Source organism: Bombus flavifrons, chromosome 1 (genome assembly GCF_040668555.2).
Source record: "Bombus flavifrons isolate JBK064 chromosome 1, iyBomFlav1_principal, whole genome shotgun sequence".
Lineage (NCBI taxonomy): Eukaryota > Metazoa > Arthropoda > Insecta > Hymenoptera > Apidae > Bombus > Bombus flavifrons.
This window is the reverse complement of record NC_138442.1, coordinates 14832396-14858254: the sequence shown is the minus strand read 5'-3', so window position 1 is coordinate 14858254 and position 25859 is coordinate 14832396. Positions and strand designations below refer to the sequence as shown.

Genomic DNA, 25859 nt, shown 5'->3' with positions numbered 1-25859 from the left:
AGGAGAAAGAGACGAGGATCGGTGGAGGCAGTGTCGGTGAGAGAGGAGGCGAGGGGGTGGTGCAGACACGGAGGAACGACCGTGCAGCTTCCACGGTCCCGCGATTTATTGATCTCGCGAAAGAAAACGAGAGGACCGTCGAAAAACGCAGCCGCCGCGACCACTACCGTCGGGGAAAATGGAAAAATATCGGACGGAAGTAATGCTGCTCTCCTCTGACTCACACCATTCGCGTAATTACCAACGAACCTCCCCCCGGCTCCTGATGTTACGATCGTTCCGACGATTTGTAGCGGCATCCGTGTCCGTGGTCGTGGCACCGAATAAATACTACCGACATTTCGTGTTACACGCTCGCGAGGATGTTCGACGAGAAGATCGCCCGATTTAAGTCTGGTCAATGAAATGGATAAAATATGTGTTTCCTTTTAAAGGAATGTTTATAGAGGAAAGTACGCTTCGTCCGTAGGTAAAGTAAAAAAGATTGAAAGTGAAAAGCTTTACGTCGATTAACGCGTAATATATACCACAGGTAATTTAAAGATCTTCCCGTTGTTTGTTATCGATTTGTATAATTAATACGTGTACTGAATGCTGTTCCGAAGACCATAACGAAGAAATATTGTTATCATTCTTATCATTGTTATTGTTATTATTATTATTATTATTATTATTATTATTATTATTATTATTATTATTATTATTATTATTATTATTATTATTATTATTATTATTATTATTATTATTATTATGTTACTTATATCGGGTTGATCGAAAAATTTCATCGCCAGATAATTGAAAGACATACGCACCCGTTAAAAAGTATTGAGGTTCATTTTTTTTTAAATTTATTTTTAGTAAGGTTTAATGTAAATCATGAACCTGAAATTCTATGTATTTAACAGGATAAATTTTGATAAATTTGGATTTAATACATTTCGAATATCAAGTGAAGTTAAATCAAGTTACCTCAGTTTTCTCAGTCCTGAAGCAAATATACATAGTTGTTCTGAGACTTTTGAGCAAAGAATGTAAGCATATTTGAATCGTCAAATCGTGGCCTATAAAAAGATGATGTAATTTTACTAGAGAAATTGTCTGTTGTCGAACATTTGATTGGTTAGTTGTTCCACAGTAAAGCGTATTTTATATGAGTTACATGTAAAGTTTGTAACGAAGACAGGTTTCGCACCTTCCCTTAAAGACGTGATACGTAATTTGTATAGATTTTTGCTGAACTCTTTGACGACAGAAATGCTTGTTCCTTCGAACGAGGCTGTATATAGAAGCACTGGAAGAATATGTTAACCTTTCATGTTCGATCTACGCAACACTGTACTTTAACAAATTACTAACTAATTAAGTAATAAATGTTTTCATTCTAATCCTGATTTTAATGCACTACATATTTTTCGCTAAAGTTCCAGAAGAACTATGTTTCTATCGTTAATAACAGATCAAAAAGGAATTTCTACAGAGTTCAAATAATCATCGGTGCTGAAAGAATTAATAACAACAGTGGAACATTCAAGTGTGACAAAAAAAAAAGAAGGAAAAGGAATATGCCAAATAGATAGAAGAAAATCAGAAGATAATCAAAAATATGTAACAATAAATTAGAGATTGATTGATACAAATTTCAGATAAAACGATCGATTTGATTTTCTTTGAAAGAATAAAAACGACGCAAACTTCCTTATCAACATTCACAGAATTAGCGTTCATACTGTAAATCATAGTTGAGAGTTATTATTATTATTGTTAGTATTATCATTATCATTCTTATCATTCCTATCATTCCTATCATTCCTGTCATTCCTATCACTCTTATCACCCTTATCATTTCTATCATTCCTATCATTCCTATCATTCCTATTATTCCTATCATTCTTGTCACTGTTATCATTATCGTTATCATCCTTATAAATGTTATCTTTCTTATCATTATCGTTATCATTCTTATCACGCTTATCATTGTTATCATTGTTATTGTTATTATTATTATTATTATTATTATTATATCGGGTTGATCGAAAAATTTCATCGCCAGATAATTGAAAGACATACGCACCCGCTAAAAAGTATTGAGGTTCATTTTTTTTAAATTTATTTTTAGTAAGGTTTAATGTAAATCGTGAACCTGAAATTCTATGTATTTAACAGGATAAATTTTGATAAATTTGGATTTAATACATTTCGAACATCAAATGAAGTTACTTCAGTTTTAGACTTACTTAATAATTACTCCGAACCGTCGCAACCTGATCGTAATTTACAGTTTCCATCGATGCGTCGATTACGATATCACTGCGAAGCATTCAGCGGTCCCAGGATACGGTGTCAATAGAAGGACAGCCAGGAAGAGCGATGGAGAGCGGCGTATCACGCGATCAGTCGGCGCGACAGCGAATTACCTGATAATAGGGCTGACCCAACAAGCCTATAGCGACCTTTTCGAATTAATTAATGCCGTGGATCTGTATACCGGAATATCCGCGGGGAATGCAACTTGTTAAATCACTGGATCGTAAAATGGCTGACGTCCTACTGCTCGCGCGTTTCTCTCTTTATCGCCAGCTTATATACGTATAAGCTAACTTTCATTCGCGTATCTTGTGCACGTATACTCCAAATAAGAACGTGTAAAGTAAAGACCTTTTCACGATAATTTCGGTGTAGTAAAGATGCAACGCGGTAACGAGGAGATAGCCGTGCGTTACAACGAAAGCATTCTACCACGCTTGCCGATATCGATATCTCGGTTGTATCGAATTTCGAAAGGGATAACGATACAACGGGTGCACGCACGCTCGTCGTGTTTCAAGCCCAACATCGCGTCGTGCGCACGATAACTAAACCTCGAGTGCTTTCCCTCTCGCATTACGGCACTTACAGCTGTTTTGTCTCTCGACAGCGCGGCGGTTGTTTCCTGGCTGTTTCCACTTTAGGAGAACTCGCGCTCCAGGATAAAACGAGTCTCATATGTAGAATTTACCCTTTCGATCGTGAATGATTTTATTGTACAAATTAAACTTCGTACGAGGCATCGTTTCATTGATGAATCTACGGAATTGAATTCGTACCGACATGTTACGTGCCTCGTTTGCCAAATGGTTACGCCGACCGACGAAACTACTCCAAGTCGCATTGAGAAATCGTTGCTGCGTAAAGCTCTAGTGCTCGCCCTTGCCTATCCTCCTTTAGTTTCATTCGCCGGTGTAACAAGCACGGAAAGAATCGATTCAGCGTGGCGGCTGGCTCGCGATGCACGCCGGAAAATCCTTACGTCATTGAAAACGCGCACGTGTACGGGCCCGGCTCGTAGTACTCGCGAATTGTACACACGGGAAGCGATCAATATCTGTTTTCCAACTTCTCGTTTCGATTCCAGCCACTCTATCCATCGGTCTGCAGCCATTGCTGCGCTCACCAATACACGCGAACCGTGTGCTTCGGTTCGTATCTCGTAACGACGTAACTTCTGATGGGAAAAATCGAAGCCATTCGAAGAAATGACGTTCGACCTCGATAACGCGAAACACGCGGTGGAACATCGCGTAAGTGCTCGACCGTTGAAAATAACGAGGATAATCGCGAAGCGCACAACCTTCTTCCCGGCAATCCTATTTTCTATATCTCCGGTGAAATTGCCAGGGAGAAAGAAGTCGACCGAAAATCGGCCCGGAGATACGCGCGAACTGGAATTCGCTTAACGATCGGTTTCGCGTATCGCGCCAGTTATAAATAACATCCCCAGTAGATCCGACGTTCGGATTGGAAACGCCATCAGTCTGCTTAACACCTACCATCTGTACCACAAGCAGACGGCGAAAGTGGCATACACGGAACAATAAATTTCCTTTTTCTTTTCGCGAAAGCAACGCGAACGTAAATAATCGTCCGTCGATTCTGTTCGAAGCTGTGTATCGTGTATCAACGAGACGAGCCTACGCAACGATGCACGCAAAAGGAGCTGACCAACTGCGAAACACGACAATTACGAATTTAAAGATGGTATCGGAGCACACCTGAGAAAGATACTCGCGCCAATAGCTTCTCTCGCGAACGCGCAAAGTCGATACTTCCTCACCGTCACGAGCGAGACCAACGATTACTCATCCGAGTTTCACCCAATTTGGCCTGCGCTTATGAAATATTAATAGATTCTGGTGAAACTTAATTTATTCCCCGGGACGAGTCACCGACACGATATCTAACCGGGCACGAGACTGTTGTCGAACGGTTTAACACGATATCCAGACTCGTCTCGTAGTTGTAAGTCCACAATGCTGTCCATCATCTCGCGTGACAAGAGAAATCATTGCTACGTGCGCGCGATCGTATAGTGGAACTGGTTACGCAGGATCGTTCCAGGACATCGAGGCTCGACTGAATTGCGGCGCGACAAGATCGATCCAATAATGCTTCGACAAATGTGTTGTTTGCGTTAGCTAAGTACACGCAAACCAGTGGCTCTCAAATTATAAGAAACGAATTCTTTCTTCACTTTCCACAATATACGAAACAATTCATCAAAAATCTAAAATTGAAATAGAAAATCAATATGTTGTACCGAGCGTCGAAATAACAGTCAGGGCGCAAACATTTAAGAGTCATACTACATCATTGGTGTCGCGTATGACGTTCACGTATAGACTTATCACTCTAGGATCGCGTAATTGGCAAATGCGTTTTTTCCAGCGATAATAGGAAAGATGAAGCGAGTTGTATGTTTTTTCGCAAAGACTAGGAAAGAGCGGATCTTCTGCGATCGTCACCATCGTCCGGCTCCTCGCTCGCCGTCACTGTTTATTAGCGAGATTTATCGAGCGCGCTACGCCCCGTAATAACACGGCACGCTGATTTATTCAGATTTCATTCATGAAATTACGCTTCTCCGGGTGTGTGTACACGCTCGTATAATATGCGTGCACATGTACAGATCGTGAGTCTTCGACGTAGCATCGCCACCACCACTATCACTGGTGCGGCGGCATCATAGCCGTCGCCATCGCCATCGCTATGCACGCATAAGAGAAGAGGTAGCCGATCGTTCCGAGCTCAATAACTTTCAAACGCAGGACAGCTTTCCAATCTAGCTCATTAACATCAATGATGCTCCGTTACAACGCAGTGGCATGGCTCGAGAGCGGCCAGTGGCGCTCATACACCGCATCAGTCGGCCAATCAACGTCGACTACGTGGCCGCCACGGAAATTCAAGTATTGAATACGAAATCGATCAGCCGGATCGAGTTTTTCCTGCGTCCACCATGTTGATGTAAACAAGTGTTGTTACGTGACGCGATGGCTCGTTCGATCGCTCGCAGTCGATTTAAGGTTAATGGATTAAGTAGCTCGAATTCAACCCGATCGAAAAACAAATTTATTGGCAATTATTTCGAGCTGGATCGTCGTACTGACTGGACTCCTTCTGTGGGAACGCTCAACGATCATAGGAAGAGAATAATAGATCACTCGCACAGATATTTAGACAACTTTAAAATATGTATTCCGCCAGACTTTCTCCTGCCGACCATATTTTTTATACGGCCAACAGTTAAAAAGGTTTCGTGCCCAGCCATGGAATATTGCTAACAGATGCTGCACCGAAAATTCTAAACTTCTTTTTCGTTCAGTAAAAATCTACGCGTGGGCGAGACCACGTTGCAGTCGGTGAATGTAGAGCGATAATGAACTGCTACAATTAAGTTCATTCAACTCATGGCCGTTTACTACCGAGTAACAATTAACGCAATAATGTTCTACAAATATTCGTTAAACCCAACAGATGGCGAATCAAAAGCGAGTCATCGTAAAGAACAAACCGCGTTGTATATGCAGAGTAAACAAAATATGGTTTTCCTAGAAACACCCGTGAATAAAACAACGAAATCGGCACAACCGTTCAAACATCGAATTAATCAATGGCGCTGTCAAGCCAGTGTCAATATTTCGAAGTGGTTCCTTAATATAATTTGAGTCAATGTCTCTTAGCTAACACTTGGAATCTTACACAATCCCTTTGTGGAATAAGCAAACACTCCATCTTTTATATTTATTCCCGCAAGGAGATACGCGGCCAACTCAAAGCTCGAATATATCTAGTAATACATCTTGAGGAGGAGAGGGTAAAACGTATGCCATGCGTTTACCGGTACAGCTGTCGCGACGCGGAAGAAAAATTGCTGCTCTGGTCGGCGTGTAATTTTTAGACGTCCTGGTCGGATCGAGAATTTTTGAAATTTCCAGGACGACCGTCGATCTTTTTCGCGACGACAGGATACACGGCCGGCGAATCTACGGACGGAATGCGTGCACGGCGTTGTAACGACGATTCACGGCGCGACGAGCAACCTTAATGTATTTACAGAGCTGAAACCCATTAACGCGTGTCTGCCAGTTGTTAACGGCGTGGCTGGTTGGCTGGCTGAACGAGCAGCCGACTTATCGTTTCGCTTCCGGCCGTGAGAACGCCGTTACGTTCCTCTGTACAGCTTAAGACGAGACTAACGATCAAGCCAACCACCTACCTCTCTCTTTCACCCTCTCTCCTGACGTGTTTGTCGTTTGACGTCCGGATTTTCACGTCGATCCGCTTACCGGCCGATCGACGACGAAATTTCGCGAGTAAGATCGATGCAAATGTCGCTGTGGATCCGCTTAACCGGTGCGACAGAGATGGATAAAACTGAGATAGAGGGCGAGATAGCGGAGAAAATCGGGGGAAGAACTAGAAGAGAATAGAAGAGGGAAAGAACAGAGGGAGGGATTTTAATCCCGGCAGCCGAGCGAAATTTCCTGGAATCGAAATATCGGTCGTCGCGGCGCATCAATATTCATGATCTTGATATTACATTGAATCGAGTTTCGACAGGTTACGCAACGAAAGTAAAAATAACAGCTACGAAAGTAAAGAAGATACTATACGATATAGTCATTGCATTTGAGTCATCCATTAGGAGCGAGTACATATTATGTATCGTGAAAATAGCGTGTAACTGTTTGTACGACGACTTTTTTCGCGTAAAATACAGACCACTCGCAGCTGCAATAAACGGTATTCGAGCGAAGATGATTACTCGATGCTGATTCATCCAGTACGAATTAAACAGCTTTATCGATCGGTCACGCCGTATACCGGAATGCTTATCAATGAATCATAAAAATTCGGGGTAAACGTACTAGTTGCGTAGACGAGTCTATCAATCATACCAGTTACGCGTAGCACGGTCCATCAATCAAATCGCTATGGTATCGCTCGTTTCGTACCCTGGCATCTTCCTATTTATATTTTCACTCGGCTCGACGCGCCATCCAAGTTATCGATGCGTCCGCTCGAATCGATTCTCGATGGCAAATTTATCGTGAAATCGTGTCGTCGCGGATTATAAGGGAACATCCGGTTGCGGCAAGCGGGACGAAGAGAAAAAAAAATGATTATGATGCTGAAATACATATAGAAACGTGTCTTTCAAGCTTATCAAACGGATCCATTTAATCCAAACGAATCGACGTTCGAAACTAAAATTAGCGACAACTACGAGTACCTCGTCGAAGCTTCACATCTAATTGGAAAAAAGGTTCACCGACATACAGGTGTCTCTGTTAAGGTCAAATTTAAAACACGGCCACGTCTTCCATTTATCACCTGGAGCAGATATCCAATTAGTCTTGACGACGTTTTGGTAGTTAATACTTGGGAAATTACGAGGGAAAAAGTGTCCTTGAATTAACAAGAACTGAGTAACCAACGAAATAACAACGTATAGCAACGAGTAAAAGGTTCATCACGGTTTTCTGTTTTAAATTTCCCTTTCTTTTTTCAATGAACCAAACACCCTCGAACATGTTTCACGCTCGATAACTCAGGGGACGTTATCCGTGGGAAATTTCAATTATTCCGCCTAGACTCGCAAACGACGCGTTTAGAAACACGGCCCGAAAGCGCCATTCTAAAGTTAGACGAGTCGCTGTTCTCCGAGCTCTAAGAATAACTTTACCGTGTCGTCCTGTAAACAAACAAAGACCATCTGACATGTTCCGAAGCTGAACATCATCACGCTGCAACTGCGAGCGCATATGTTCCGCACCGGGCATTCTATTGCGTTGCAGCAATTGCGCAATTTCACTGTGACGAGTGCGCGTTCACTTCTTTTCTGGCTCGTGGAAAATTTCATTTCAGCTACTATGTGGCGTTTCGATCATAAGTCCTCGATATTTCGCCTAGCGTTATCGTATCCGAAATATTTGATCCCCTAATCCTGACTGTATGCAAAACGGTAAATGTTTAACTTGTAATGTTTCGCTCCCTATGGGGCTTTGGAAAGTCAAGCATTGTCCCAGACAACGTGCCCTTTAGAAAACACCATCTGTTACATTCCCCGAGATCGAGAATTTTAACGTGGGGTAGCTTGGGTAAACAAGAAATTGTACACCATCCTCCGAAATTGAGCGGCTCTTTACGTTTCTTCTGTTTGGATGTTAGCTAAATGGTTGACTTTTCAGGGCTAGGCAAGAAAAAAAAGGAAAGAATAGAAACTGAAAATCATATCGGTTTTAATGCATCGTCCGTAAAGCCAGCGTGTCTAACTGGTGTTGCTTTCAGGGGCAATTTGCAACCAACAGCTAATCGAGTAACAGAGTGATTCTAATAACGTTTACCTACACGCGCTATCCGATATTTCCATTTTTATTTAAAACGCGTGTCTTAACGCTCGCTGTGGAATCACGATATTTGCACGTTGCAAATCAAACGAGGAAGACCTTCAACGAGGAATGAAAACGTCAACGTTTTCAAAAATAATTACTTCAACATCGATTTGTTTTACAAGCCAGTCCACGGTAATAGTCCGAGAACGTCTCCGATGGCATTCGTCTACAAATTTTATCACTTCTAGTACGCGTTGACGTAAGATCCCGAAAATTCCTGAGCATCGATCGCGGCACGTTTTATCGCGGACGATACAGCCGCGCCAACGTTTCCAACGTTTATAACGATCAACAGCTGTCAACAGGTTTAAATGTCGACGAAGCAAACGTTAAAAAATAACTATAAAACGATGAGAGTCCTGTATGCGGGATTGTCACGCGCTATTGTTGTCTACCGTTCGACGCGTAAGAGGACAGTGAGGCTGGAACAATATAACAATAGAACACGGCGAGGCAATGATCGTAACCACTGTGCACGATGCACTGCTTTCCAGCTACAGAAGGAATGGATAGCTTTTCCACAGAAACCTCCGCTACGATTGATTACATGCGGCTAACAACGCAAACATGTAAGTGGCTTAACGAGCCGGGTAAGAAGCTATAAAAAAACTAAAACATCGGTTTATAACGAGACGAGCGATATTACTACTAAAGAAAGGAAATATATAAACATGGAAAGTAAAGGTAATCGCCTTGATTGTCACGCTATCTTATCTAATTGTCTTCTTTGTCTTCTTCAAAGACCAATCTTAATTGACCAAAACAATAAATCGCACTTACTAACTCATCGCGTCAATGACTGCATTACACGAGCTCCGAAAATTTATTAACCAAACAGAAGGAAGGCACGAACGAGACGAGAACGTTTTACCAGCTATCACGGCTTTATCGGAAGCAGCTTTTTTTATCTAAGAGACGTAATTAAGACTCGATAATTTATCGCACCATTCGACGACAAGCGAGTAATCGGTAATCGAGAGAATATATTTTTTTTATCGCTTCGTTTTTCTCACATTTCCACTGATGCGCTAATATCGAACATTTCGAGCAAGGGCTTTGATAAATTTTAATAGGATTATATGTCTTTTCCCCGCAAATGTACGCGCACGTCGAACAAAACGGCCACAAAATTTGTCTGACCGATCAAACCGACGGACCGAATGACGGATAAAGGGGCGAGGAGAGGAAGACCAATTTGTTTTTATCGGTCCTTTGTTTCTCTCTTCGGTTTTGTAGCCCCAGTCCTCTGCTGCCGCCCTCTTTCCGCTCTTCCACCCTTGTCCCCGTTGATTTAGCTTGCAGCAGTTCGATACAAGCGCCGGTTCACGCAAAGCACGTTAATTCGACCGTGACTATCTACGCAAATTTTCCTCGACCGATTGTGCCTTCGACACAAAATGGTCAACTATTAACACGCGACGAGACTGCGCTTGTCTCCTAGTCAGCCGTTTTGTATCATTGCGTCTGATATACTAATAACGATAAGCTCGATGAATCAGAATGGCCAGACAATGCACGCTACTTCCACCATCCATTAAATTTTGTACGTTCATTGTCATTCACCCACAACATGAATCACTTTATCGAAATTATTCGATTCGAATATTAAAGCGAATGTTACAACTTTCATTTGTTTCCTTCGTCCCGAATAGAAGTTCGGTCATCGAAGATACGAGTTCCGTACGTTCACCCCGCCTCGGAGGATACCGCGAGTTACGCAAAGCCTCGCAGCATCTCGATCAGAAACACGAGGCGTAGATTTCCGAGACGCGGCCAACGTCCTTCCACAACGTCTGGTCTACTACGTGTACCATGTGTATGCCGACCGGTTTGATCGGCTGTGTCGCCTTTTTCTGTCGGCTTTCCCAAGCGTTTCTCTTGTCTCTTTCTCCTCCATTGCTATCTACTCTCTACAAACAAACTCTCGTACTTGTCCCGTATACGCGCGATTCCCTTACCGCGTTTCCGGTTTCCAGCACTTCGTAGCTGACCCCCGCGACCCGGATCGCAAGATTAAACGCGAACAAATCTCTCCTGTTCGCTCTCGTCTCGCCACGACATTTTACTCCCTTTCTCTTCGTCGTTTACTCCGGATATCGTGCAATGCATCTACCAACGCCGTACCGTCGCGGTAATAAGTTATATAGGTGGAGTTCGATTAACTCTGTGGTGGCCCGCAATAAAATTAGGGGAATACAGGCTGACCGAATTGATAAATGCTTTAACTCGGTGTTCTCGCCTAGCGCCACGGCGTTAATGAGATTTAACGAGGACGCTCTCGAGAAGTCGTGGGACGCAAACACGACCGCGAGCGACAGGATCCATTCTGGTACGCGAGAGAAACGGCGAAATGCGTGGCGTGCCATGGCAGTGAGCGCACCGACAGAAACTCAGAAATAAACCACCGTGGTTCGCTTTATCCCGAGTCTCTTCGTTTGAAACGAAACGCGCTCGTACCGTGTCCCCCACGAAACGGAACAGGAACGAGGGATAAGCGCGATTGTACCGTAACTACCGCGAGAACATCCTGCGTTCGAGGTTTTCACGGGACGCATCGATATTTCCCATGCATCGCGAGTAGGTAGGCAGATTTTGCCCGACCCTCTGGGAACGTTCGTTCGCGACTAAACGGTGTAAAGCTTCCACCGAATTTTTCAGCCGATCGAGTTTGTTCGATAACCAACGTGTGTGGTTATACGACCCAGGGAAATACGGTAGACTTGGAAGAGATATTGAATCGACTGGTGGTAACTCGCGCAGTTCCTCGAATCGATTATCAAACAGCAACGATAGCGCGGAGCGTAGAAATTACGATAGTTTGGCAAGCGACACCGAGCTCGAAGGAAACGCAGCAGCTAGCGTGGTTAGAAAAGAAGGTTGCGCCATCGAAGGTTAACAATGCCACGTTCCGTAGCCACGGCTACAATGGCATCTTTCGCATCACTCACATTGCGAGCCATTGTACCGGGAAAACCATTGTTTCTCGTCCCATTGCGCGCATCGGCGGCCTAAAGGGAGGGGAGAGGGAGAGGAGAAAGAGAGATCGAGGGTGGAAACGGGGGCGGTGGGGTTGGAATACGAACGGGACAGACTCACGTACCAACGGCCCGTGTTCGAAACAAAAGAGTTACGTCAGGCCCATTCACCCAAAACGCCTTTGTGCGTTCGGATATTCTTATTTCAATGCCAACAAGAGGAACGGAACAGAGGAGACGCTGCAAGAGGAGTATCGGTATACACCGACACTCGGTCAAGTCACTCAGTCGTGTGCCGTTTAAAGCCGCTCGGAGATTTGCTCTTTTCTCTATCAGTTCGGGAATATATCGCGCGCACGAGAGTCACCGAGAGAATCAAGAGAAAATCACGGTGAAAGAGTGCGAAGCATTACGAAACTCCCGGTCCTCATCCAAACGGGAAAGCGTTTGGAAAATCTACTGTTTACCGATGAAACCGACTCGCGTATCGTTCCATTTCGTTCGGGGATCTCGGTACTTTTTACTTAAAAAAAATATATATGTATATGTAGGTATGTATGGGTGTGCAGCCGCGTACGCGCGTACCTAGTTTTTGAATTTCGCTCGGACGATAAGCGGGAAATAAATATGCAGAGTTATTTCCTTGTTGTCTCGATACGGTCGCATCGTCTACCTTATCGTTCGAGCTTTCACGATGAAAACAGGGATCGCGAACAGCCAGTGGGAAAGCGACTCGACCACGTCAGGTTTCTCGCAATTACCGACTGCCCGGAAAAATCGAAACCGTATTAAATGCTGTGTAAAAATAGAAGAAGCCGCGATGAGATATACAATTAATGAATCTCTGAAGCGTTACTCATTACAGTATTACTGTGTGATCCTGTAATGTGCACCTGCGAAGCATGTCGAATATTTCACTGATTTTCATGCGTTCCGAGTCCTCGTGCCTTGTTAAAAAACACATCACACACGAGGACGCGCGTCCTGTATTCCTCGTTACGACCGGCATCGTGCGTTCGTGATTTCAGAGAGATAATGAATCATCCGCATACCTTCCAACTTGGAAAATACATCTATAAAATGCGGCAAAACAAGAAAATGGCAAGAATGATTCCTTCCATTTCAACGGAGAATTATTGAAGTAAGGGAGATATATCGCGCAAACGACAATCGCGATGATTCACTGGAATGTTTATCATATAGCAAAGCACGCGACGCATAGAGTTACACGAATATCTTCCTCGATACGCTCCTCCATCTATTCAACGTTCACAATAACTCGAGAGGAGATCCAACAAATTTTCAATCTCGCACGTGCAGCAATGCTACCAGCGCAGCGCTCGGTTATTTATGCGCTTGTCTATAAAATTCGAAGCTCGCGAGGGAAACGATACACGTCCGGGTGAAAGTCGTGCAAAAGAAACTCTCACGAAATTCTCGATAGATAAGCGAATGTGACCAAAGGATGAGGAGGAACAGAATCAAAGGGGTGGAGGGAATGGAAAAGAGAAACGGAGCGAGATTGTCGTCGGCAATGCACACGACACATGGCAGAATTGTGAAACGTACGTGTACCGATACACACGCCGTAAAATATCACGTTGAGTCGAGTGTGTCGTAATACGCGACACGAAGTGGAAGCTCCAACCTATGTATAAGGAGAAAACAAAAATATCACCGATGCCGCGCAGCGGCTGTCACGAGCGTATAATTCATGCGAGCAAAAGTTCTGTGGCTCGCGGTCCGCCGCGGTTCTCGCACGAATCGTTCGAGCTTTCACGCGTGTGTCGTAAAACACGAAGCTCACTAGCAACACAACATCGTTTTGAAGGCGACGATATTGTGTACACGTTGGTAAACAAGTGAGTACGAGACGAGGAAAAACCAATGGATGTTGGTGCATATCGGACGACGTGACCAACTCGATGCGTATCATGGCAGCGAAATGAAAAAGGTACATTTATAGGAAAAAGGGAGAAAGAGAGAGCGAAAAAGTTACGTTCAATTGCGATTTACAACGAGATCGAATCAAGGCAATTCGAAACGAGGCAAAATTCAATCGAAAATATTACAAGCGCAACTGCTATCCGGCAGGAAATTTTAATTCGCGATTTTGATTCACGCATGACAATATCGTATCCCGTATTAATCGAGGAAGCGAGAGCAATGTTGCTGCAGTGAAAATATTTGTACGCACGGCGATGCACGCGATGCGCCTAACGATCAATTATTCAATCTGCTGAATTATTTACGAAAAAATATTTTCCGTTTCGCGAGTAGAAGCGGAGGGAGAATGGTTGGTTGGTTCATAAACGAGCATACGCATATTAGAGGCCTCAGGATCCGCTTAGCGTATCGGGAATGAATAATTCATCGTGACTTGATACGTAGGATGTATTTCAGTAATTGCATCAGGTGTTAGATGAAAGGAAACTTCAACAAGGTCGCTTGACACCTTACACTGGCTATTTTTAACATCAATTCCTTTTTTCCCCGCTCATCATTGTTGGCTTGGACAATTATCGTAATTAGCTACATTAATTGGCAGCGTTCTAGGTATTATCGCTTAAAAAAGGTATTCAAATACCAACAACTCGATCGATGCTGCGTTTCATCTCTTAATCCAATTCCACGATGGAAAACTACCAAACATTTCTCGTCTTTGTGTCTCCTGATGTTTGTTCGACACAGCGGATATCTTGTAAGAATTTATAATAATTGCAAGCAATTTACGTTAATTACGAGGAAACTCGAAATCAACGAATCAGAAAAATATCCATGTATAACTGAGTTTGTAACGAGCAGACGAGCTTCTCGGAGTGCGACGCAATCGAATTTTCGCACAGACGGGCATTATCGTCTATCTCGCGCTATTTCGCGAAATTCCTTGGTCGTCTGGTTCACGCCGAAAATCGGCCAAGTTACATCAGTTCTGACGGCGTTGCGCGTCAGAGCCTCGCTTCCTCGCCAGCGACGATAATTGCTGGCGAAACTGGATCGTGTAAAGTTGGGAATACAAGAATATACAACAGAGCACCTGTCGAATCGCATTATCGGTCACGCGACCAACGCCGTCGCGTTGTCGATGTGACCCAACCATCTGTTCGCCTATCGAATGACACTGTCCATGTACATCAGTGCGTACCTCGTAAAAACAGTGCCGATGCTGGTTACAAAACTAGCGTTACTTTCGGCAAATATCGCGATGAGACCAAGTTTTATACCGGATAGTAGTTACGTACCATATAGCACAACGACGGAGGATCGCGAATCCGGTTTTAGAAAGAACAAACACACGGTCCAGGAGTAATGAGATCAGCTGCTGGAACAACGAACTAATCTACATGCATCCTATTCTCGGTTCGTTCGATAAAGTAGATACGCGAAATAACTCCGAAGTTATTCGAGTATTGTCGGACGCAAAAATAGAGTCAGAGACCAAGAGACTGAGCATGATTAAATAGATGGTATTTCTTTCTTTGACCGACGTTTCGCTTACTCTCCAAACACGAGAGATACCGCGGAGTGTAGAAAGCCGGAGAAATTCCATTTAAAATAGTGGCCACTTCCGACAAATTCGATTTCAGCAGCGAGGCGAATAAAGTCGCGGTAAAAGGAACGAGACACGAGGTAAATTAATGCAATCAGAAAGATCGTAATTGAGGAGGACAACGGGGACTCGATGAGGGAGCTGTGGCCGATCTCGGAAACAGGACGATATTGCTTGCTCCTAGCTAGCTAGCGTGACGTATTTCTTGGCCGATAATAAAAACACTCGATCGTACGGGTAATTAACGAGAAAGAAAAGAAAGCGACTAAAGTGCCGGTCGGTTTTCAGTTGGAAACCCTTCGAGACGTTCAATTAGGCACCGCGCCAAACTAGACCCGACCCAACAATGTTGCGCAGGTCAAATGTCGAGTACCAAGCGACAAACCGAGATTTCCTCGCCATAAATTTCACCACGGGACCTAATCATCGAATACGCCATCGGTAATTAAAAAAACGGCAATTAAAATGTACTACTTAAATGACCAGAGATAAAATCGAAAGTACGAAATTACGAAAGGTAATTAAAAGGAAAAGAGGATTCGCAGACTTTTTTAAACTTCCCCGAATAGCACATCGATTTCGATAAGAAATAATACATCACGAATTTTTGTGGTTAAAATGCGTGACATTTAACTAAAAAGATAGATAGATACATAGATAGATAGATAGATAGATAGATAGATAGATAGATAGATAGATAGATAGATAGATAGAGAGAGAGAGAGAGAGAGAGAGAAAGAGAGACGGATGTGTATAGTTTGTGTGAAATATCAAGCAAAGGCTAAAAAGTATGTATATATGTCGCTCAGTTAATGTTAATGTATATTACAGAAATTTTCAGAATTTTAATTCACCAATAAAAAGTCGTTTGGATGGACAACAGATCAGGAAATATCGCCGATAGTTTATTTGCGTTTGATGAAACAGTTCTTTAATTATTAGAATACTTGAACTCCTACCGTTAGAGAAATATATATATATATTGAACTTGGTTTTATTCGTTAAAAAAAAACAGTTATAACCAATACTAATGGAATTTTCGTTCTCTCCATTCTCTTACGTGTATTTTGAAACAACCTGTACGACGAAGGTGACCTAAAATAAGATGGAAAAAAAGGCTGGAAATTCCAGAGAATCGCGATGGTAGCGAACCGTTAAAGCAACACGCAACGCGAACTTACGGCGCTACCAGTGACGTCACGCGTACTATTTTAACGAAGCGAGGAAACTGTTGTACTCCGGCTGAGATATTGAATGGGGAACAAGTACGTCCCTCCTGCCTTCCCCGACCACTGGAAGGTCATTGCACACTCGTAAACAAACAGGACGCGCCGTCTATAGTACGCTCGGCCGCGTCACTGAACGTACACACCGATCTAATACCACGGCTCAAGGTCGTCCCGTCATAATAGCCCGCTGCATATCGATAATCGATTTAAACGGAGTCCGACCAAAAAATGGCCAGAGAAACCAAACTTCTCGGAAATTAGTCGTAATTTCGAATTTTACGAAAAAAGATGACGACATAACTGTTCACGAACGAATTTATTGAAATTTTCAAATGTATTAAAAGATACAGACAAGAAACGGGCAAGAAACGGACGAAGTTATCTAGCGTGTAATTGAATTCACGTGCGTCAGTGAACTCGATGGACAACGACACGCGTTACTTACTACGTTGACCGTTAGAAATTCAAATATGGCGGTCGAGGTTACAAGCGCCTTTTCGCGTTCGAAATTCACGGCCGCTGTTTGAACTTGCTCGTACGCTTTGTACGCGCGATGTAACTCTAGACGCTAGGTTTTGACTTATTATTCCGTTCTATTTTAATGAGAAAGTAGTAACTAACATCTATAAGGCACGACAATGAATTTACGAAGTGGTATGGATTCAAATGTAGAAGCATTCTTACCTGTTGCCAATGATCCTCGAGCGATGGCTGGGCCGAAAAGTATCCGGTGTCGTGTATATCTTGCAACTCCCTAAATATGTTCCCACTCGGCAGGATATCCATGGTTACGCCGGTGATCCGTTCGTAACTGGCTTCGGCACAAAAAAAAGAAACCGACTCTTTCGAACCAAACGAAACCAACAAGAAGATATAAACAAACAACAAAACTCTGATTTGCTATATTCGTATACGGAGGACTTAGATGGTAACGGAGCCCGGTCACTAACTGCACGCCGATACGCGGCTCGCGATTCTAACGCACGCACGTACACGCAGCAGGTAGTGGCACGCACACGTGCTTATCATCGAAGAAGCACCGACGGTTACGACGTCACCGTAGTAGGATGACCGACAGAGACCGATACGGAGCGAGAGAAGCGAGATTTACAGATAAATAACTTCTGTGGTCGATCAAGACGAGGGAAAGACCGGCTAATCGCTTCCTTTTTCCGCGCCCGCACAAACACCAACGAACACTATTGGCTCGTATACTCGGCGAGTGGAATATCTGATTGCACTACCGGCGTTTTACTGTTGCTGCCACCACGGCGCTGTGCTGCGTTGGTACAGTCGTCGAAAAGAAAGCGGCACGCGACGCACTGCACGATTTCTGCAGCGAAGGAAACAACTCACTGCAACGCCGTTGCTTGTGCAGATCGACGTTCTGTCTGTTCTTGATAGCGTCGCGTACACGAGACACGCGCGACAGCATCCATCATACGTGGAACGTGACGACGAGGAACCTTGTAACTACGAACGACGAAACGTCAAAGCGCCGGCACGAGTCACGACCCGGTATGTGTTCGAATCATTCGGCTTCTCGCTTTATACTCCCAAAATCTCTCTCTCTCTCTCTCTCTCTTGTTCACTCGTTATACGTTTGCTCCGATCGTTCAATACTCTCTGTCGATTTCTTTTCCTCTCTTACTTCTGCCTTTCCTGTTCTTTACCTCTCTATCTCTTTCTTTCGTTCTCGCTACGACGCGAAATTGGAGCTAACCACTGTCGACGTTCTATATTCACTGGCCTTCCTCCTCTCCCGTTCTTTTTGCTCCGGTAACTCGTGTACATATACACTTTGGCGAGGACACACGCGGCTCGGCCGTCACCTACCGGCTTTTTTCCCGCGACACTTGCGGACGTGGCGTCGTGTCACCGTATTCAATCGCGCCGGTCACAACGATCACGAGCTAGATACACGTCGCTGGGGATGAACAACGAAGAAACACCTACGAGATATTTAACACTCCGCAAGGAGTAACGATATCCCCAACGGCTAATGCGTACAGACTCTTCCGCGCGAGCGCCGAAGAGTGACTGACGTTCCCTTGCCATAACTGTACGCGAGGAGGGCCGAACTCGGCCGAGTTGTACCGAACGCGTGCTCGGTGCCGGCGACGCGTTATCACGGCCGGCGACCGCTTCGCGTCGTGGCAGCACCGCTCGGTGGCGTCGCGACGCCGTTTTCCTTGCCTTTTACACCGCCTTTTCTTTCGCATCCACCTATCTTTGACTCGCGTGCCATTTTCTTACAAAATATCCTATAACGAAACGATCGGTATTACGGCTCCAGCAGAAAGATCTTTAAGAGGAAATTGCTTTGTGCGTGGTAACGTAAATTAAGTTATTCCTTTTTTGTTTTCCTTTCTATTATACACGCACTCCAATTGCTATATTCTTGTAAGTATTCTATGCCTAGAATAGTGAGTTAAGTTTATTAATATATGAATGCTAATTTATAGACAACTTTGATAAAGGATCGTTATGTCTCGGGGTCCTTTTTGTATCGAACTGTAATTACGGATCCTTTTTAGTGGAACCCGATAGCATAGTATTGGCACGAGAAACGATTAGTTCCTGTTTGAGTGGTAGTAAATTACAGCGCCAATTACACTCTCTGTTCTTTGAGCCAAAACTCGAATAGACTGGCCGAAGTTCAGCCTGACGATCATTCCTAATGTCATTGTATTCATTTAGCTATTTTCGAACTGTGATTGTCATCTTATCTACAACTAACATCTAGGAATTTACGCGTATGACCAATATCGCTATTTCCACTAAATGTAATCATAGAAACGATGTCAGATACGTCGTATATACTTCTGACTTTATTATATTTTCCTTAATTTCGACATCGAAGTCGAATCTACGTACGTCGTCATATTAAATTTATTACTCTTTTACGAGGAAACGTATTTGAAAACGGTCACTTAGAATCTCTTGCTTGCCACGATTTCTCGCGGTTTGTTCGATCGACTCTTACACATGAGACATCGATTATGAGCGAAGAATTATTCGAAAATGAATAATCGGTCGTGAGTCAACGGGCGCTCAGAGCGGAAAGCGGAGAGAGAGATGAACGCGTTATGTCGCTGTACGTGATTCATGGATTCTGCGCGTTCGTTAAAAGCTGTTTTGTAGACGCTACTATAACGCTCGGGAATGCTAGATTAGATACGTAAGCGGCATTTATGGCGAATGGAATTAGAAGACCGGCTCCACTTATCAAGTCTGTACCTCGTTTCCGTTCGAGCTATCTTCGTCGAGCTATCGTCCCGGAGCGCAGGGAGGACGACCACCGGATCCAAAGGACTCTTTTTTTTTCCCTATGTGTCACCCTTTTGTAGTCGTATATATTTTTGACGATGCAACGACGTTGTTATTCCTCTTACAAAGAACATCATCGATGTGTTTTCAGCAAGAACAAACCGAAAATATTTGCAAGAAAACCAACAAGGAATGGAGGAAAGGTGTGCGTACAAAATGCATTAATATCAGTCTACTGTGAAGAGTGATCGCGTTGACTTTCAGATAACGCTAATATCCTCCTGATTGATTCTGAATGTTACGTAGCACTGGAGCCTGACCTCTCGTAACCTCTCAACTTCGACTCGGTTTCTTGGATGCATTCGGTTCTCTCAGTGGGTTAAGACGGCCCGGCACCATAAATATGGTGGTTGTTGTTGGATCCAAGCCCAGCTCTCGAAAGCTTTCTTGTGCACCGAGATGCATTGGATCGTCGATTTTCGCTGTTAGTTATGGAGCAAACCGACAGAACGTTTGTTAGTCTGGAAAACAGTTGTTTGGTGAACATCGGCGTGCAAAACGACCACTTCGTCTGTTTCGCCCTCGCTTATTCTATTCTTCTTCGTAGTTAATCCTTCTATTCTCGCTACGTCTATATAGAAAATATATGTATATCATACCGAGTTCGTTCCTTGATTATAAGATAGCGAGTGCACGCTGACGAATTTAACGTTCTCACGTTCGGATGGGAGTCGTTTCTTTCTCGCTTGGCACGAGAAGCGCCTGGATCATGAATCGTATCGTTCGCGAAAAATCCGAAGTCGCGCACACATCGTCTATTTCCGATGATAATTTACATAGAATTGTTCGTAACGACTGTTAATCCCTTCAGTGTCGTTTTGTCAAAACACGTATATAGCAACGTTCGCTTGTTACGAGCTTTTCTGATCAACGGATCAAACACCACTAAGAAGGCCATCCACGAATACAATGACCTGATCGTTAACCCTCTTTCCGGCTGTTGTCACCAGGGTGCAATAGCCGGGAACGCAACGGACTTCTGTATCCTCTGCGTTATCGCGCAAAACGTTTCAGCTTGGCTCACTGTTGTTATTGCTTTATTATACCGTATTGAATTTGCTCGCTTAAAGTAATCGTACAATTACGTGTATAAAGAATTAACGAAAAATTCCTCTAATTCCTTCCTTTCTCCTTTCACGAACGAAACATTAATTTACATTATAACGTTAGTTGCATTTGTCCAGAATGCAATTATCCCGAGTTACATTTCGCTCGTAACGCTTCCTCTCGCGTTTCTGCCCGCCAGCGGTCCAAGGTGAACCACACGGCCGTCGTGGCGGCAACATTCGGCCCTCGACAGTACGTTTTCTTTGCCTGCTCACGATTTTCACGATCGTGTGCAGAGCGCAAGGAACACCGTAAGTATGATGTAATGTTCGTGTTGCATAATTCCACGGCAAAGGCTGCAACACGCGCACACCGCATCGCAACTATTCGTGTCAACTGTTATTCTTTGAACGACCCTCGCCGACCAGCTTGGCCGCTCGCATCCTTGAAGCTTGGAATTTATGGGACGAGGACACATGACCATGCGTATCGCTAGCGCTAATGATCTCTTTCGGTAGCGTTCGTGAAAGTTCATTGAACAATAAAGAACGCACCTGTCCAATCGTTAAACATCTTGAACGTTCATTTTGTCTATACCCATCTGTGTGCTCGATAGATCAGTTTCGGTTGGTGCACGCGGAGAAGAGATGTCTGTCGTCGTAAATTACAACGTGCCGCGAATACCCCACTCCTATCGAAATAAATTTTCACGAGCGCTTTCGAAATACGGTGGAACGCGGGAAAGTCCGCCTACTAATGAGGAGGCACGCGTGCACACAAAAGCCACGTAGCTTCCACTGTTTGATATCGTCACCGCGTATTTAGTTGCCGGCTAGCAGCATATTTGACTTGACAGAACTTTCCACGGGAATTACAGCTCTGACCCTAAACCATACTTGCTTTGTGTACTTATTGCGATTCGAAGTACTGACACGTCAGTACCTGAGTCCCCGTTGCGTTGAAGCAAGCGAACTAGTAAAAACTATTCCAACGAAACGAGTCTGAAATTGCAATGCGAAAATGGTGTAACTTCCAGTTACGTTTGTTCTACGACACGACTGAGTGTAAGAAATTTTTATTGTCGCCATGGAAGGTAACTGGATAAAATTATATATAATAAAACACAGGCGGCATAAGGGAGCCAGCATAACGAGAATGACCCCCATGTTCTCATATTAGACGACGTAAATGGGACAAAAACGCCGATTTAAGATTCTTCTTTCTCCTTGTGGTGCTCTGACACAGGGTGATCGGCCGAAGTCTCCTCAACGCACACTCGTAAAAATGCGTCGAGGGTTTCGACGAAATTAAAGAACTTTACAATTCACATTCCCCCGGAATGATGTATGAGTCACATTATGGTCGAAAATTGTGATACGTTAAATTTCTTTCCTCCTAGTAAAGAGGATCCTCGTTAAGAGTTAAAATTTACAACCGCTTTGACGCATTAGTGGTTCCCATCAGAGTGGTTCCCGAAAGAATATAATCGTTTTATTTCGCCTTGTTCAATTTTCATCGATTGATGGACTTTAACGTGCTTGCACGTTCTCCTAAGATCTAATGGCGCCTAAGGAAGAATCGAATTTTCGCCTTCAGCAGCTAGCGTATGTGCAAAATCGACTGGTTAACCGCGATTTCATGTCATTCCTCGAGGGTGTGCATCCTGCCCTCGTGACATCGTCCCAGTGGTCCATTAAAGCCTGAGGAAGCAAGCTGGTCGTCGTGAACCGCAAAATCGTGCTATCTGGGACGATGCTTTCAGGATTCGACTGTGCACCACACATCTCGAGAAAACTTGACGAAATTCACAGTTACAAAAGTGAACGGAATGGAATAATCAAGAGAAATTTATTCCCCAAACGAATATGAGTAATTAGGGTTACGTAAAGCAAATATTATACGTTGTAATATTAATTTAAACTAACGAGTCGCGATGGCGGAGTGACCGTACGTTTCGTGAATTCCAGGAAAATATTAACGCTGGAAGTACGTGCACACGTGTAATTTGAATTTTAAGTACAATTAAGTTAATTATTCCAAATATTTAATAGTGCTGTTTTTCTTGATCAACGAATGCGAAATCCTCGAATTATTCGATTTACAGTTATGTAAACGTACGAAGAAATGTTAGTCTTCATCGTGCAAATGACGGGTTTATAATATTTTCAAGCAAGAACCGATTAAACATTAGCTACTATGGTAGATACCACAAAAATCGTTTTAATAATTAAAAAAGTTAATCCGACTTAATCGTCTTACTTGTTAAGTTTGTGTCGTAAACCTCCTTTTATGCACAACGAACAACCCTGTCCTTTGCATAACTCCCGACAAATTTCCTATCTCATCGGTCCCCTCGGTTTAGGGTTCGAGATTTCAACGCAACAAAAAACCACCCTTCCGTAACCCCTGCACCTGATAACCTGTGCACGTTAGAATCGAATTAAAATCACTCTCGTACCAGGGATTTATTCCCCAGCTACAACCTTCCTGCACTGTTCAGCCTCCGAAAACTTGTCTCCATTAAAATCAGATAACATTTGTCAGAGCCTTGGTTCACGTATACACGACCTGTGATTCTTTTCCGGAACAGCTTCGAGAACTATAACATTATGGAGGGATTAGTGCCAGGAAAGTCGAACGAAAGATAAAGGATCTAACTCTTGGACCATCTTTAAATGTCTTTCGTTGTATCCATAAAAACGGAAGCGATAAAGATGCTTCAAAAAATGTATTTAAATGTAATACTTTTAAACAGTAAAATTTTTGGTGCGTAATTCAAATTTTCTACTCGGTTAGAGTACGCAAGATACATAGACGTCAGTATGATAAACGTAGCTTTATGACTAGTTCAGATACAGTATTTGGTTATTACTCGTGAAAAACGAGGGCTGTCCATTTTTGTGTGCGTTAATACGAAGATATGGAGTTCATGCAATATATCAGCGATATTCCTAGCCTCGAACCTTATCCCCTTTATTCGAGTCGTGGCACGCGTAGGTACACACTCCGCCTACCGCAAAAGCCTTCGTCACGCAGGACGTGCTCGGTTTTTCACCGGCGATACACCCATGGTATTTCAGGACCATTTATACCCGTAGCTAAAGGTTAAATCTCTAGCAAACAGCTGCTCAAAAAGTCACTTGCCACCTAATTAATAGGAAATGCTTTTCCCTTGCTTTTTTCCTATTGTTACTTTCGAATAACTACCCTAAACCCCCAACTATTACAATTCCCTTTTAACTTCCTTTCAACATTCTTTCACCCTCTCGGCGAACACAAGATTCTACCATAGTTACGAACCAGTTTGTTCTACTTTTACCCGATAATCTATCATTCTTGGATTTTTATTTTAACTCCACTCCGCAGAAATACTTCATTGATTATCTTGAAAGTATTCCATCGTAAACGTCGCGAGAAATATGTACGTCTAAGTATCCTGAGAAGTAATTTCTCAAACAGATTTCCGGCTCGTATTTTAGACGTTTTTGTCGAAACCTCGACACGACCGGCAGGACATCGTGCCAAGATTTCTCTCCGTCGGAGAACACGGGTACGAAAATTTTGAAACAGTTACACTTAAGATGTTTCGCGAAGCCAGGAAAATCCTTTATTTCGATTTGTCGCGCAGACAAGGAGGAGCGAGTGTGTGCAGCAAGCACGGAAACGGGTAGGAAGAGAGAGAGAGAGAGAGAGAGAGAGAGAGAGAGAGAGAGAAAGGCGAAGGCACGAAATTTCACTTAGGCTTTTGTCCGGAGGAGGGTGACTTGCACGACTGAGTCACTGTGAGTATCCCAGGGCGATATACAGACAAGCTCCGTTAGACGTATATCTACGCTGTGTTTCTCATGTATATTTCGACGATCTGTCGGGGCCAAGAGTCGGCTAGAGCTTCGTTGATCCTTTCAAGGGTAAAAAACAGGCCTGCAAGAAACCGCGCTTTAATGGACGAAACGAGTTCCCAACCACATGAAGCAATATTGCTTCCGCCTTATATTCCCTCCTTGTTCTACCTTGTGCGATACTCCCCTCTTGTCGAGAATTCTCTTCGGTCCACGTTGAAATAACACCGATCACGCCGTACAGCCCCTGGCTGACGTGTTTCGAGCCACCTATATCTATCCTTCCCCGATGCTGCTTCTCGTTGTGCTACTTCGCGGTTTCTCCCTTGCGATTGGGACAAGCTACATCCGACGGGGAAAAAACACAAGAAGGAAGAGCCTAACTTCATTTAGTCGCGAAATAGGTATTCTACGGACAGTGATTGAACGACATTTAGAGGGCGCCGAAGGAAACTCTGAACAACAGGTTTAGCAAGGAAACCGGAGGTTTCCTCCTTAGGGACGCTCGAAAACATTGCCCGCAGTTGTGTTCTCATTCGGCTGCACTTGTCTTTCTTATACCGTTTAATACAACACGCTTGAATCGTAGAAATTACGCTGTTTTCGATGTTCATTATGTAAATGGCGAACCATGGTCGTGGGGTTAAGTCGAGGTACGCGGTATAGGAGCAGCATCATTGGCAACAATAGAATGACGGTACATCTTTGCGGCGTGACTCTCATTTATGGTCGTTCTGATGCAGAAGGATCGATGTTTAACGATCGACACGGACGATTCGAAGATGATTCATCGGTCGTTTGGTACACGTGGTCGATGATTGGACATCTTCTGGGAGCAACTAGGGTTAAGAACGATTCGAACGATTGAATATTTCGTAATAAGATTCGTGTCGTAAATACGTAATTGATTCACATATATAATTTTAGGTTTAGTTTTATTAACGGAATATTGTTGTTCGAATGGACATGTGTGTGTCATGAAGAAAATCGTGACGTACACTGTCAAGGTAGGTTTACGATCGTGGCAAAAAGACATAGAAACGAGGAAGTCGAAATGAGTGCGAAGCAAAGAGAAAAAATGAGGCACGAGATAAAGGGAATTTTTCCTGACGTACCGGAAGTAGTGTACCGCTCTAGCAGAGTTCGAAAGAGTTAAACTTTATCGCTGGCAGTGAGAG

General features: G+C 43.6%; 2 protein-coding genes across 3 annotated transcripts in view; one reads left to right on the top strand and one right to left on the bottom strand.

Annotated features, from left to right (window-relative positions):
• The window catches only part of LOC138178073 (Krueppel-like factor 6), a 275863-nt gene extending 257355 nt beyond the window's left edge, over positions 1 to 18508 (bottom strand). For both annotated transcript variants that reach the window (XM_069109536.1, XM_069109553.1), the window contains exon 1: positions 17150 to 18508. In XM_069109536.1, the coding sequence (XP_068965637.1) occupies positions 17150 to 17251 (102 nt within the window). In that variant the 5' untranslated portion in view covers positions 17252 to 18508. The remainder of the gene's footprint in view (positions 1 to 17149) is intronic.
• LOC138178067 (heat shock 70 kDa protein cognate 4-like) overlaps positions 17877 to 25859 on the top strand; it is a 58021-nt gene continuing 50038 nt past the window's right edge. The window contains exon 1 of the mRNA XM_069109512.1: positions 17877 to 17983. The gene's annotated coding sequence lies outside the window, so the exon portion shown is untranslated. The remainder of the gene's footprint in view (positions 17984 to 25859) is intronic.